Genomic DNA, 14,518 nt, shown 5'->3' with positions numbered 1-14,518 from the left:
ACCTGACCATTTCCCACAGCTCTGTGTTCTTGTTCTAGCAACATCAGGATCCAGAATGCTCTCTGTGGACCCCCAGCCCCGTACACCAATTGTCCACCCGACAGTGCCCCTTCAAACTCCACACACCAGACCTGGACTCGCTGGCCGTCCTCGCTGTCTGTGGCCCCTACCTGAAGCAGCCTTGAGCTGGTTTATGGCCACCCTGGCTCTGTTCGGCCCAGGACTGAACCAGGCCTAGATTTGGTGAGGAGACATCCCCTTACTTTGGGTCCTGTGGTTTGGGATGTCTTGACAATCCCCCCCTCCCCAATACACACACTGTGAGTCGAGCGTGTGACTGAGGCCTAGAACACTCTATCCTCGAGAGCATAGTACTCCAGGATGAGTACAGAGTCAAACAGGCCAAGTCTTTCAGCTGCTCCAGGGGTTTGAGCTAACTGACCTGAGGGATGACCCCTCTCTTTCCTGACAGATTTGAACCTGAGAGGCCATAAGGCCAGCATCCGGCCTCACTCGGAGGCTGAGACTAATAATGCGCACACTTACTGTGCATTTGCTCTGTGCCAGGCCCCCTCATGTGTGAATCTCAGCCGTTCTAACAAAACAAGGCAAAGCTAGGCCCTGCCTTTGCCACTCTAAAGAGGAGGGACTCAAGCCACTGAGGGATGAAGCATGTCGCAGAGCTCACACTGCTAGCGAATGTGGGGCCGGAGTACATATCCAGCCAAGTCCCTGCTCTGACCACTAGACCCCCGACCAGAGGCTGACAGCAGTGAGCAGACCAAGCCCCAGAGGAAAGAGACACCAAGGCCACTGCTCTTGTTGTCTGAGACCAGAGTCACAGCAGGCCTGAGGCCAGAGCTACCCCTAGGCTTTCCAGTTACATGGGCCAATCAATTCCTTCTGCCCAAGTCAAATATCCTTTGGGTTTGCAGTAAATTCTGACCCAAAAAGTCCTAACTGATAACACGTCCACCCCCTCAGTAATCCAGAGCAGGAGCAGAAGCTAGACCCTCCCCTCCTCCTTCTCCCTCATCCCTCACATCCAACTCGTGACCGAAGTCTGAACCCTGAATATCACTCTGATCTGTCCCCTTACTTTCCACCCTCGTCCAGGCCACTGTGACTTTGCTGGCTTGGGGGCTCTTGGGGTTTTTTGGTTTTTAGATTTCATTTCTTTATTTGACAAAGAGTACAAGCAGGGGGAGCAGCAGAGGGAGAGGGAGAAGGAGACACCCCGCTGAGCAGGGAGCCTGACATGGGGCTTGCTCTCAGGACCCTAGGATCACGACCCAAGCTGAAGGCAGACCCTTAACCTACTGAGCCACTCAGGTGCCCTGACTTTGCCGGGTTTTGATCACAGCCTCCCTGCTGTCCAGCCTGCTCCCACCTACCAACTTCCCTCCCAGTCCCCTAAGATCTAGATCTTACCATGTCACTTCACAGCTTGAAACCTTCTAGATCCCTCCCTACCCCAGGGTAAATGCCACTCCTCTCCACCCCTCTGGTCTCATCTCCCTCCATACCCTGCTTGTAGGGCCCCCAGCCTCACACCCCCCGCACCTTTGTCCAGAATGTCCTTCTTCCCACCCCCACCACCCGCCCCATGAGGAACCTTTCAGTACACCACCTTCTCTACGACACTCTCTGCTCTCAGCTCTGCTGATGCTGGGCATGACTGACGGTCTATGTTAACCTCGGCTCTGTGAGCAGCGCTCTTTCCTGGACTGTGAGCTCCTCGAGGGCAAGGGCTCTGTGGCATTCACCTCCTCCCCCCCAGGCCCTAGCACCTGCCTGGCACAGAGCAGTCACTCGGTCAATACTCGTGGAGAAGATGAATAAGTGAAGGGTTCTCAGGAACAGGGTGGGTGGTTCTAACCTCTCCTCGGGATGGTGGGGTTCAGGGGAAGAAAAATAGCATCACATGGTAATTACAGTGTAGAAAATCTTTTTATCTATGGACAAGCATATGACCTGTTTGATCCTCATAAGGACACTGCTGCCCCCATTTTATACATGAAGAGATGGAGGCTCAGGATGTATTACCATCTAGAATTCAGGACACACACTCAAAAAATCTGCTCTCATTTCAAAGTACCTCGGGTTAAGGCTGGGCTAGGATTAGACCCCAGAACACCAGTTGAAGGAAGTGGTGCTCTGGCCCACACTGGCCACTGGGGGGCAGCCAAGCGCCGGCATGAGCGTCACTGTGGGCCCCACTTCCTACCCTCCCTTGGAAGGATTTGGTTCTGGGTGTCGAAGGGAAGTAGCCACCACTGAGGAGACGCTAGGGCAGAGGGGCCATGGCCGGTGATGCTCTTTCAGGATCAGCTAGAAACAGTTCAAACTGGAGGGAGGGTGGGAGCAGGTATACCACCAATGCCAAGAGTCTAGAACTGAAACATAGACTGTATACCGGACACTTGCATTACCAGCGTATTTAATAACAAGCCACGCGAAGTGATAGGCATTGCTGGGGTGCCAAGATCTCCAAATAAACGACACTGACCCACAGCCCTCAGCAGGGACAGGTCACTGACCTGTCGGTCCACAGCAGCCCAGTATCAGAGATGGGAAAGGGGCAGCACTCGTGTTGTCAGAGGCCGGCCAGTGAGGGGTGTAGCCAGCATCGGCTGCACTGAGCATCCAAGGGAGTGTGTCCACTCTGGCGCCCCGGACATGCAGCAGAGGCTCAGGGCGCTTGCTCATCCCTAGAGCGCTGACCCCCCAGCCCCACGTCCAGGGGTGCGGCAGGAGGCAGAACGGAGCAAAGGAGAGGCGGGACTGAGCGCAAGGATTGCAGGTGGACGCCTCACCACAAGCCAGCTTTCTCCCGGTCTTGTCTGCACAGCTCAAGGATCAAAGGCAGCAGGTCCCCCGGTGCTGTAGGAGGGCGGCAGAGCTCTGGGAGACACACCACGTGAGGCTCAAGAATCTGTAACAGAGAGCCCCACCCCCCCATCTTTGCTGAGGAATGAACTGGATCAGCCCCCAACAGCCCTTTCCAGTTCACGGTGAAACTCACGAGCCACAGGAAAGTTAAGGCAAAAATCACCCATCTGTGGCCCCAGCCTTCCCTCAGCGACAGTGCACGATAATGGAGCCTGCTGGGGGTCCAGATGCCCTAGCCTTACTCCATGCCGCTCAGACCACACCCACTGCCCCACCTGTCGCTCCAAGCCACAGTCTGAGAGCCAGGAAGACAGCAGCACTCATTCTCCAACTTTCTAAATCTTCTTCCTCCCCACTCAATCTGACAGCCTTGGCCAGAGTTCCATAGTAAACATCCCAGTATCTTCCCCCAGGGACATCAAGGTCCCCGGCACAGGCCAGAGCCCGGCTCTCCAAGCACTGAGCTGAAGGGACAGCAAAGGCAGGAAGTTGAATAAAGAAAGCCTTTGCCTACCCCCTCGGTCCCGTCACTCCAGCAGACACAGGACGCTGGGGACACGGCCCTTCCCTCCACCAGATCTCTCTACACCCCTCCACCACTCAGACTTGAATCCAAATGCCAGTCCGGAAGTCATCACCCTCCCCTTGGAGTGTCTTCCACAGATGCACACTCCCGCTGACCCTCTGAGCTCACGTCCACCCTCAGGCTCAGGCCAGAAAGCTGAGCCCAGCTGGCTGGGGGACAGCTGCCAGCAGCTGGAAGGCTGTGCCCAGCAACAGAAGGCTATCTAACAAGGCCGCTGGGGAAGAAGGGTCAGGAGGGAGGCAGTAACCTGGGGGCTTGGGGTTCTGGTCCCAGATACCATAGGCCAAATAAGGGAGTGTGTGTGAAGGTTCATTCTTTCAGAGAGAGGTCATGTTTTGCATCAGCATCTCCAAGAGTGGTGGGAAATCAGGGACAGAGCAAGAGGAATAACCCGAGGAGGAACCTCCTTGCACAGGGACGCCCCCACCCTCTGAGCTCAGAATCAGGAGCCTCAGGCTTCAGTTCCCGCTCTGTCATTCACTGAAGCCTGTCACTTTCTTGTCTCTGAGTGTCCCCATTTGCAAAATGAAGTGTTCGGAGTGGATATGGAAATTCCTCTATCCCGGGCCACAGAAGAGCACAGGGTGAGGAAGGGTCAAAAAACAGCAGAATGTTATCAGGTAAGGGGGCAAAGGGACCTAGATACAACAAAAAGAGAGCATTCTCACCCCTCATCCAGCATGCTGCAAAGGGAGGTGGCCCAGGTCCCCCAAGTCCAGCCCGCTGCCCTGATGCCAGGGCCAGTCACACGCACACAGCCCTCACTGCCCTGGCCAGCCCTCTCTCCCAGGGGTGACAGCGGCGTCCCTGAAGTGAGGAGTCCACAGCTCAGCAAGGCCAGTGTGGCACAACTACCCGGGATTAGCGCTAAATCCTGGGCTGCTCCATGCAGGGATCACACGTTGTCAGCTTCTCAAATGCTCAGCCGCGGCCCGCCCACGCCATCACCCTCCCCTTACCAGCCTCCCTTGACGTGCCCCAACTTCCTTCTCAGGCAGAAGCTAGGACTGTGCCTCTGCGCTTGGCAAGCAACAGGTCAGAGGAACCCCCAAAGAAGAGCCCCACAGAAACCTCCCAGGAGCCCAGAGGTGCATCACCAAGCAGAGGAGAGAGACAGGGAAGGCTTCCCCGCCCATGGCTCCACCCAAGATGGCCTTGGCCTGGAATTACCTTGTCTTGAGGCCACCCAGGCCCTTCCCTCCAGATGGTTCTTGTCCTTGGAGAGACAGAGACAAGAGAGCCAGACAGAGCCCCCACAGCTGGGAATCCTCAGCCCCAGCTTCCTCCAGCAGTGCGCTCATGAGGCCCCCCAGCTGTCAGGAACCTTGCCATCCACCACCTTCCCCACTCACGAGGCAAAGCTCAGTGCTTTGGGCCACAACTGGCCCCCCACACACATACCAGAACAGGGTCTGGGGGAGGGGAGACCCCACCTCACCTCCCCATCCCCTAGAGTCATCCAGGCCCCTGGATCTGCCATAAAACAGGACCCACACTCCCATCTCTGCCTTCAAAGGGAGGCCACAGAGAGGAATCTTACTCAGATTTCCTTCTAGGGACAAGACTTCAGGAAGGAGAGGAGGTGGAAGCAGGAGCCAAAGGTCTGGATCGCTGCTGTTTCTGGGGCAGTGTGTCTCCTTTAGCCTCCCAGTGGCATGCGCTGGAGCTGGGCCTTAGCTCCAGGTAGTGCTGGGGCAAAGCCAAGGCTGGGTACGTGCAGGGAGGGGCTCCAAAGCACACTGCGGCCCCTTCAGACGTCCTTCTCCCATCAGCCCTGCCTCCCCCTCACACCTGGTGACCCTCACACCTGGTGACCATCATTCTAATAAAAGGACACGGATGGGGCACTGCTGCAGGAGAGACACAGAGGGTGGCAGCCTCTTCCCTTAGGTCCCAGCACACCCAGGGTAGCCGCAGGGCCCACCCGGTGGACATGCAGAGCCCAACCCCAGGCGCTGAAGAGCTGTCCCCCACCGCTCTCACCTGAGCGGTTGCCAGCCTCGGGAAAGGACGTGGCGCCTCCCGCTCCGCAGCCGCCGCCGGGCGCCCACTCCCGGGCCGGGGACCCTCGAGCGCACAGGCGACTAGGAGTCGTCCTCGCCTCCACTGGCGCTGCTGGGCTCGGCCTCGCGGGACGCGCGCCGCTCGCGGACTAGCATCGCCGTCAGGCCCTGGGCGCGGAGGAGGAGGCCACCGCCCAGGAACAGGACCCCGCAGAGCACGAGCAGCGACAGCACTCCCAGCACCACCGCCTGCACGACGTGCGGACCCTCGAGGGGCTCCGGCGGCTCCCCGGACTGGTTGCAGCAAGAGCTCAGCCAGGTGGCGGGGGCCGCAGTGCCCGCTTGGGAGCTGTTCATACTGTGGCGCCGCCAGCTGTCCAGATGTGTGCGGAAGGGCCAGATGTGCGGGAGCACAAGCGGGCGGGCGGGACTGGGCTGCATGGGGGAGGTGCCCGAGGGGCGGATCCCAAGCTCCGTTCGCGCCCACCCTGCGCGCAGAGCTCCTCCAGCCGGGACTATGGCCCAGACTCCCCAGGGGCCGGGGTATTTCTTCCTGTCCCAAAGGTCTCCACACCGATGCGCGGTAATCCAGCCTATGCACCCATCCAGTCAAATCCAGAGTCAGAAGCTTTCCTTCTCCCATGGCAAAGGAACTCAAAGAGATAGCACCTCCCTTCGAACTGAAAAAAAATCTTCCAGGCCCCACCCCAGGTGCTGATGGTGGGGTGCTGCCCCACTAAGCAGGATACAAGATCAGCAAGCATTCCTGGGCTGTCCCTGAGCCAAAGCTCAACACTGCAAGTGGCCCAGGTGCCCACTAGAACAGGAGGCAAATGAGCAGCCTCCAGGACCTGAGGGGCACAAATGCTTACTCTTCCATCATCCCTTCTGGGAACCTCTTGGAGTTGGACAAGCAGGCCGTTGCCTCCTTGGGCCCATAGCAAGGAGAGATGCAGGGTAGGAGAACTTCAAGTCCTACCCTCATTCCTTTGCTCAGGCCCCAGAGGTCAAGTTACCTATTGATGAGCAAGCAAAGTTGAGTCACCAGGGCTCCTCTTCTGACTCTGAGTACATCAGTCTCCTACCTCTGGGAAATCATAATGCCAGAAAAGAATGGAAAGGTTACTGTCCTATCCCCCCAAGGGGAGCTCAGTGCCAGCGGGGTGTCCCATGGCCAGCCTGGGCTTGGGCATGGAGCAGACTCCAGCTGCAGTAAAGGAGAAAGTCTCAAAAACCTGGGATGGAGGGAAGACCCTCCTGCTCAGGTCTCCCGAAAGACAGCAACCTTGAGCTCTCTTTTTGAAAAAACTAAGTCACCGCCAGCAAACAACTCTGTCAGCCAACCAGCCACTCAGAAAGGATTAGCTGATGGCCGGCTAGGAAGAAAAGATCCCCAGACTCCAGCAGGCCAGGTAGGGATTACACACCATCAAGGACCTGCTAGGAAACGGCCTTCCCCATCTCCCAAACCTTGAGAACCTCCTGAGTTCTCCCAATGCCCCAGAGATCAAAAGCAACACTTCACGATCACAGGGCCAAGGTGCCTGGAATGGGAGAAACGTGCCAACACTTCCTGGCCACGCTGGCCACCTACCTGCTCCAGGACCATGTGCAAGACCCTCCCACCCCGCACTCCATTTAGCCTGGTACAACTGCCCACATACAACCCAGAAGTATTACAAAAGAGGGAATAAATCCTTAAGAAGTATATAAGGAGTTCGCAGATTTTGAGCATCCTGTTGTAAAAATGAGTGTGTTAACAAAGCAGTGTCCTAACAACCAGCAAGGCCCAGCCCAGTCTGGAAGAAGTGTCATCAGACACCTATCTCAAGTTGGCCAATCTCCCTCCAGAGAAGGAAACCCCCAACTAAATGAGCTTTCTGGTACACATAGGGACCTGTATGTACACTGTGAAGACACAGATGAATTCTCTTTAAGAATCATCGTGAAGCCAGTCCAGATAAAATAAAAGCCAGGACATCACAGCTTCCTCAGGGAGAAGAAACAGCAGTCATATCCAAAAGCAACAGCTCCTCCTCTGTGTCATCATTCACAGAACTGACCACAGTGACACCCGGGTGGTGAACACCTGCTTATGTGAACCCACAACAAAGTACCAACTGGTCAGTTTTAATCTATCCCCGCCCCGTTCCCTTCGTGTTGGAATAATGCCCTCAATGCACACCTGCATCTGCACAGGTCAGAGAGTGGTGACGTTTCAGGGCAGGCACAGGCCCAGGGAGAGATGGCTCAACCCAAACACATTCTCAATTTTATTCACCATCCCAGCGATGGCTCTTCCATACAGTGGAGGAAGGGGGACCCCCACAGGGGTGCAGAGAGACAGTGAAGGCCAGACTTGACCATGAGCAAAGGTTAAAGGGATGACCAAGGACTGGCAGCCACAAAACAAGGAAGCCAGGGGTGGCCATTCCAAGTCTCACCAAGGAGCCTGAGCAGGCTCCAGAGCCCCAAAGGCCCCACAGTACGATCCCTGGAAGCCAAGGTCTGCAAGCCATCCAGGAGAGCCCGTGGCTCCAGTAAGGCCTAGAGGGCAAGAGTGTCTTTGATGAGCCTGCGCATGGTGGTGGTGACCGAGGTGCCCAGGGCATCAGTGATCTGGAAGGAGATCTTGTATAGGTAGGGCTGCACATCCCGCAAGCCTGTGTCGAACACGTTGTCCACCTCCGACTGCGTGGGCATTTTGGGCAGGTACTCATGCCGGTTCATGACCTCCACAATGTTGATGACCTTCTCGCAGAGCTTCTCGCCCACCTTCTCCCGGCAGATCTGCCGCTCCTGCTCTGTGGCCAGGGCGACCACGTGCACCTTCACTGTCCACACTTCCCAGGGGATGCACTCATCCGAGAAAGGCCAGCGTGACTTCTTCTTCTGGTAGAACTCCAGGGACATCTGCCCCAGCCCATCACCTCCAGAGTTTCGCAGCGCGTCCTGGAGAAGGAAGAGGGGTAACAGATGAGAAGGCCGAGTCACCCTGTGAGTGCCTGCTTCCCACGCCCCAGAGAACTAGGCTCTCCTAGCTTTACTAGTCCTTCAGGGAAGGTAGGGAATGAGACGCACAGGGGGCAAAGGATTCGTATGAAGTGACACAGCAAACTGCCACCTAAACACAAGTGTTCCTAGCAAGCCAACAAGATCTGTCTCTAAAGAAAAGGAGAAAAGGGGATTAAAGCCCAATGATCCTTAACTAGAAAAAAGGACACCAAGAGGGGCACCTGGGTGGCTCAGTAGGGTAAGCATCTGCCTTTGGGATTGAGTTCCGGGGGAAGGGGTTTGCCGGGGGTGTGTGTGGGGGGGGTCCCTGCTCAGTGGGGAGTCAGCGTCTCCCTCTGCCCTGCCCCCTGCTTCTCTAATAAATAAATAAAATCTTTTAAAAAAGAAAAAGGAAACCAAGAAACAGAAGGGGGAAGGACAGACCAGAGCTGGCTTCTCCCCTTTCTCTGAGAAGCAAATGAGACCATCTCATCCAAGAATTCTGCCTAGCCCCTACCTCCAGGGGGTGTGGTGGCCCCACACTCGTCCTCCTAGAGCAGCTGGGAGCATGAAGCACCAACTCGGAGAGTAAAGGTGCTTCCCTCAAGTCCTGAACTGTCCTTCAAGGGATAATTCTCTCCTTTGTGGACAGAGCAAGGTCACGGGACCTTGACCAGTAGTCATGATGGCTAACACTTTTACAAAGCTCACGGTAAAGCCAGGCTGGTTCAGGCACTTGGCGTATTTGACTCATGTAATCCTCATAGCGCATATGCCTATGAGGCAAGTAGGACTATCCTTCCAGTTTTACATACAGGGAAGCTGAAGGCCGGGGAAGTGGAGTCACCTGCCCAAGGTCACACACCTGCTGGGGGGTACAGCCTGGCCTCTGAATCCATGCTCTTAACCATTATATGCTACGTGCTTCTCATGGGGCGTCTATAGCCAGACTTAGGACAGACGGCCGACTACCACAGCCTCCCTTGAAGATGGACTGGGAAACTCTAAAGAACTTACCCTGTCTGCTCTCAGAGGGACAGGGGAGTGTGGAGAGGGGGAACACTGTGCTCTGGGGGAGGGTCCATGTCCCGCCATGAGCACCTGGCACCCAGCACCATGTAGGGGCTCTCCAAATGTTCGTGGAATGGAAGTCAGACAGACGGCCCTCCTCCTCTCACCTCAGAGATGGCACCTTAAAAAAAATTCCCCCTTACTTGAAAATTCAAAATAGCCACTCACTGAAACAGTGAAACACTACCGCCCTGAATGAAAACAAATTCCCATTGCCCAAGGTGACCAACGTCAGCAGCCTGGTGTGTCCCTGCCACCTTCCTCCAGGCCCACACAGGCACGTACAAACCTTGGCCACACTGCCCAAAGGGATGCTCCGCTGGATGGTGAGCGCCCGAGCCCAGCGAGCCTCCCTCTCGGGGAATTCCCCAAGGGATAGGAATTTCGTGAAAGGGCAGGTGGAAGCCGAGAGGAGTCCATAGGAAGGGAGAGCTGAAGAGTCAGGGAAGAGGTCCAGCCTAGGGTTGGGGGGTGGGCAACGGGCACCCGAGGGAACCCAATGTCCACGCCGCCAAGGGCTGTCTGCTCTCCCTCCCCGAGGGGTTCTCACCAGCCCCTTCCCCTGCCCCGTCCAGAGCCCTCCGCCCAGCAAGGAGCACCGAACACACGTCTGTTCCTCAGAACATGGAAGAACCCAACAGGAACACTCGTGAAGGGAAGGCCAGTCCAAGAGTAAGCCGGGACGGGGCAGGGGGAGACATTCGTGGTGCGCCTGCCACCCGCCATGCCACACCCCTACCTTGAATTCCCCGACAACCTTGCGCAGGGCACGGTCCAGCTCCTCTGAGGAGACCCGAACGTAGGTGAAGTCGATGAAGTCACAGTCCACATCCTGGGTGCCCACAGTGCCGATGGAGTAGGTGCCTTCCTTCTTGTAGTGGAACTTGCCGGTGCTTCGATGCAGGAGCACCGTGTGCAGCACGGCCAGCATGGCCTCCTCCACCTGCCGCCCCTCCACTGATACCTCCAGCACCTCCGAGCGACAGTTCATCCTGCAGCCAGGAGCCCGCACCCGAGGGCGGGACAAGAATGAAAACAGGAGCTGGGGTGGGGGGGCTTCACCCCAGCCAGGGGCCACCCTGCAAGAGCAGCCGGGTAAGGGCACAGACACATGACCCGTCCGCTTCCTTCCTGGCCCCACCAGCCTCTGCCTCCGTGGCCCTTCTTGGCATTCTGACAGCACATACTGCCAAGGAAGGCTCTCAGGATCAGAAAGGGAGAGAGCTTCCAAGTTACCAGTCCAAATAACCGGTCAGGACTGACTTCAGGATGGCATCGAGTGCCATGTCCTGCAAAGGCTCACCGCCCCTGTCCACCACCAGCCACTGAAGGCACACAAGGCCCCTGCCCCCGAGAGGCCACAGGCCTGGAGAGAGATGCAGGTGAAGGCTATCCAACTGGCCAGGACACGAGGCAGGAGTAAAAAGCAAAGGAAGGTAGGAGTCTGACTTCCTAGGACCTTGAATGGTTAAGGCACTTGGACCCTGTGCTGAGGGCAGGGAAGAGCCAATGCATCACGGTGCCAAGATCAGATCTGTGCAGCAGAAAGTGAACAGGATGAAAGGTGAAGGATGGCTCTTAACTATCTTGTGGCCAAAAACTGCTCTGAGAAATCAATAAAAACTATGAAGGCTGGGGGGTGCCTGAGGGGCTCAGTGGGTTAGGCCTCCACCTTCGGCTCAGGTCATGATCTCAGGGTCCTGGGATCGAGTCCTACATTGGGCTCCCTGCTCGCCAGGAAGCCTGCTTCTCCCTCTCCCTCTGTTCGTCCCCACTGCTTGTGCACTGATGTTCTCTCAAATAAATAAATAAATCTTTTTTGAAAAAAATGAAGACTGGGCTCTGACCCCTGACTAACAGACACACGCACCTCAAATCTCTCCTCATGCCAGGGCCGTCAACAAACTCTGGGGTAAAAACTTTCAGATTTAAGGCAAAAAGGCTGGGCAAGAAGTCCAGTTAGAGGCCACAACAGCAGGAACAGTTACAGAGGCAGCACAATGGGATGTGGAGGGGTAAAGTGCAAAGTGTGGGGATTTTCACATCCAATAGTCCTGGGTCGAACCCCAGCTCTCCTACATCTTATTCTGTGACTGCAAGCAAATCACTTAACCTCTCTGAGTGTGTTTTATCTGTAAATTTGGATTCTTCTGAAGATCAAATAAAATGATCAAATAAAATAAATTTAAAAATCAAATAAAAAAATAAATCAAAAAATTAAATAAATCAATCAAAAAATTTTAATTAAAAAATCAAATAAAATGATCAAATAAAATTTATAGTCACTGGTTTTATCCACTCTTATACAGTAGAAGAGTGGATAAAACCAGTGACTCTAAAGCCAGACAGCCTGGGCTGCAACCCCAGCTCTACCACTTGCTCATTGGGTGACCCTGGGCAAGCTACTTAACTCCTGTGTGCCTCAGTTTCCTGAATCTATATAAAGGGGATCTATAAAAGCTACCCTGGAAGGACTGTCCCAGGGAGTGGATGAGTTAGCATCTGTAAAGCACTTAAAGCAGTATCTGGCGAGTAGTAAACATAAGTATCAGCCACTATCATTCACAATGGTATCATTGTTGCTGAGAGAGGACATAGGCTATGATACAGCACTGGTGGACCGAGGAAAAGAACATACCTGAAGACGAGACCCTGTAAGTAACTGAATATGAGCCCCAAAGGAGAAGAACAGTCACATTTCTTGCTGAGCATTCAGCTTACAAACCTGCCCTGACGGAGAACTTACCACCTCTCACAGCAAACCATTCTGTCTTTGGACAGCTCTACTCAGGTATTCCTTCTCCAGAAGGAATCCACCCCTTAGCGCTTCAAACCCCTGGTCACAGTTTGGATATCAGGAGCACACAGAATAAGTCTCCCTTTTCCACTTATGTGCCTTTCTGATATCTGGAGACAACTCTTCCATTACCCCTCACCCCTACCACAGGTTAAAGGTCCCCAGTCCCCATACATGTCACATCTTCTGGACATCACATCTTCTCTGGCAGCGTATTTCAGTCTGTCTCAATCCCCATTAAACAGCAGTGCTCAGCAGTGAACACAGGGCAGTCGGTGGACAGCTCAGAGATCAAGCTGGCTCTGCCTCTCACTCGGCTACCAGCGAGGGTCCACCCGACCTAGCAGTCATCCCTTCACAGGTATTATCCTGTCTTGGCTCTCCCCCAGACTGAGAGTTCCTTGACGGCAGGGACGAGACTCTACTCATCACTGGAAACTCCATGCCTGGAACCTAGTACAAAGTAACTGCTCAAATCACCCTGATCAGAAGCCTCCAGGTGCTTCCAAGGGTTGCTGGATCAGTTTCTCCCACATCCGGAGGAGTCAAGCTCTGCCACTCATCTCTGCTCTCTATAATATAATTCCCTTCAACAGCCTGCCATCTAGAGGCTCCCAGCTCTGGCCCAGCTCTCCCTTCTTCCACCACTTCCCCCACAGGGGTCCCCCACAAACGTTCACCCAGGCCACTTCTTTCTTTGGCCCCACGCCCAGGCTCTTCCTAGGAAAAAGCTGTTCCTGGTAGCACTCCTTCAGGAAGTCGGTACTGACCAACCCCAGCCTCCTTCCCAGAGCAAGCCACATCTGGTCTGTGATGAACCTGTCTGTCCCCTTCCCCTCACCCCTGCCTCCTGTGCGCGGGGAGTCTTCTAGAGCAGAGCCTGGGAAATCTCATCCCTCTGATTCCCCCCCACCCCCAACGCCCCAAGGCCCAGGTCTGCAGAGCACAGCGCCAGCTTGGAGCCCAGAGCATCCCCATGCCCACTTACGTGTATAGATTTGAGTGCAGGTCCTTCAGGTTCGGACCATGCCCTTGCTCCTCCTCGCGCGCAGATGCGCCTCGACGTCCGCGCCGGCGACTGAGCCCAAAAGAGACTAAAAGCCAAAACAGACACTCTGTTTTGTCAAAAGTCAAGACACTCTGGCGGGCCCCAGGAAGGACCTTCCACCCGGGTCCCGTGTCTCCCACCGCCACCACCCGCGACCCGCCGAAGTCCAGGGTCCAGGGAAGGAGCTGCCTCCTGAAGTCCCGGGAGGTGCGCGGGGCGGGGGGCGGGGGGCGGAGGGGGGGGACCCTCCCCGCGCCCAGCCTGGCCGCACTGGGAGTTCCAGACGCGCCGTCCCTCCCGCCGGCCCGGAGAATGCCCGCGCTTACACAGGGGAAGGGGACAGACGGTTAGCCGAAACGGTGCCCCACCAACCCAAGCCTGCGTCCCAGACCCGACGGACAGCGAAACCACACTCTCGGAGCCGCCAGACCACCGCGGCAAGAGGCGGTGCCGGCGGCGGAAGTCCGGGCCTCCGCCCCCCGCCTGCCGGGCAGGTTCCACCGGCTCCATGGGCCTCCGGCGGGGGCGCGAACACGTCCGGCCGGGCCCGACATCAGCGTAGCCGCCCCCCCACCTTACAGCCACGCCAGAGGACACATAGGGCCACACACTGCTCCGTGAAAACCTGCCTCTTTTTGTCTTGATCACCTCTCGGATTTTTTTTTATTCGATAGTAAAAAGTATCTCCCTCGTTTGGACGAGTCCATTCAGCCCACCACCGAGAGTGTTGTTGTGTTTCGGCTGGAACCACGCACTTCCGCCATAGAGATGGGATGGAAGGAGAGGCCCATGGGCTCTGTGCTGCCTCCTTAGACGGAGAGGAGTCATCGGCGATGACCCAGCCTCTGGGACACAGGTCTGGTCCCCAACTCCGGGCGCAGAGACCTGGATGGGACACCGATTCCCCCAAGATGAAGGGAACGCCATCTGGAGACGTGGCCTGGAGATGAACCCGGGTTGGTGCGCTGCATGATGCTGAATGGATGGCAGAATTAGCTTGTCCAGCGTGCATAGTAGAATCCCTGACCCCACGATGCCAGAGAAAGGGGCTTAACCTTACCGTGTTATCTTCATACAGAAGCGCTACTTGGTGCTTGACCATGACCGATCTGGTGACAGTTCTTGTA

At 55.9% G+C, this 14,518-nt stretch overlaps 2 protein-coding genes across 3 annotated transcripts; both read right to left on the bottom strand.

Annotated features, from left to right (window-relative positions):
- Positions 1–5,562: 5,562 nt before the first annotated feature.
- Positions 5,563–5,838, bottom strand: SMIM41 (small integral membrane protein 41; the record flags this gene model as incomplete). Its single annotated transcript, XM_080811802.1, has 1 exon — positions 5,563–5,838. One exon carries the CDS (start codon positions 5,836–5,838, stop codon positions 5,563–5,565), a length of 276 nt encoding a protein of 91 aa, XP_080667928.1.
- A 1,893-nt stretch (positions 5,839–7,731) lies between these two features.
- On the bottom strand, positions 7,732–13,843 carry ATG101 (autophagy related 101). Of its 2 annotated transcripts, none has more exons than XM_080811644.1 (4): positions 13,718–13,843; positions 13,332–13,437; positions 10,286–10,538; positions 7,732–8,433 (listed from the first exon to the last, which is right to left on the bottom strand). In XM_080811644.1, exons 3-4 carry the CDS (start codon positions 10,535–10,537, stop codon positions 8,029–8,031), a joined length of 657 nt encoding a protein of 218 aa, XP_080667770.1. In that variant the 5' UTR covers position 10,538; positions 13,332–13,437; positions 13,718–13,843; the 3' UTR covers positions 7,732–8,028. The 2 variants fall into 2 exon arrangements, with proteins under 2 accessions (XP_080667770.1, XP_080667771.1); XM_080811645.1 differs by having other exon boundaries at positions 10,286–10,625; positions 13,718–13,839.
- Between the last annotated feature and the right edge of the window lie 675 nt (positions 13,844–14,518).

Source organism: Martes martes, assembly GCF_963455335.1.
Source record: "Martes martes genome assembly, chromosome: 8".
In the NCBI taxonomy this organism is placed as follows: domain Eukaryota; kingdom Metazoa; phylum Chordata; class Mammalia; order Carnivora; family Mustelidae; genus Martes; species Martes martes.
Note: the sequence above shows the minus strand (reverse complement) of the source record. Positions and strands in the feature narration are given on the sequence as shown.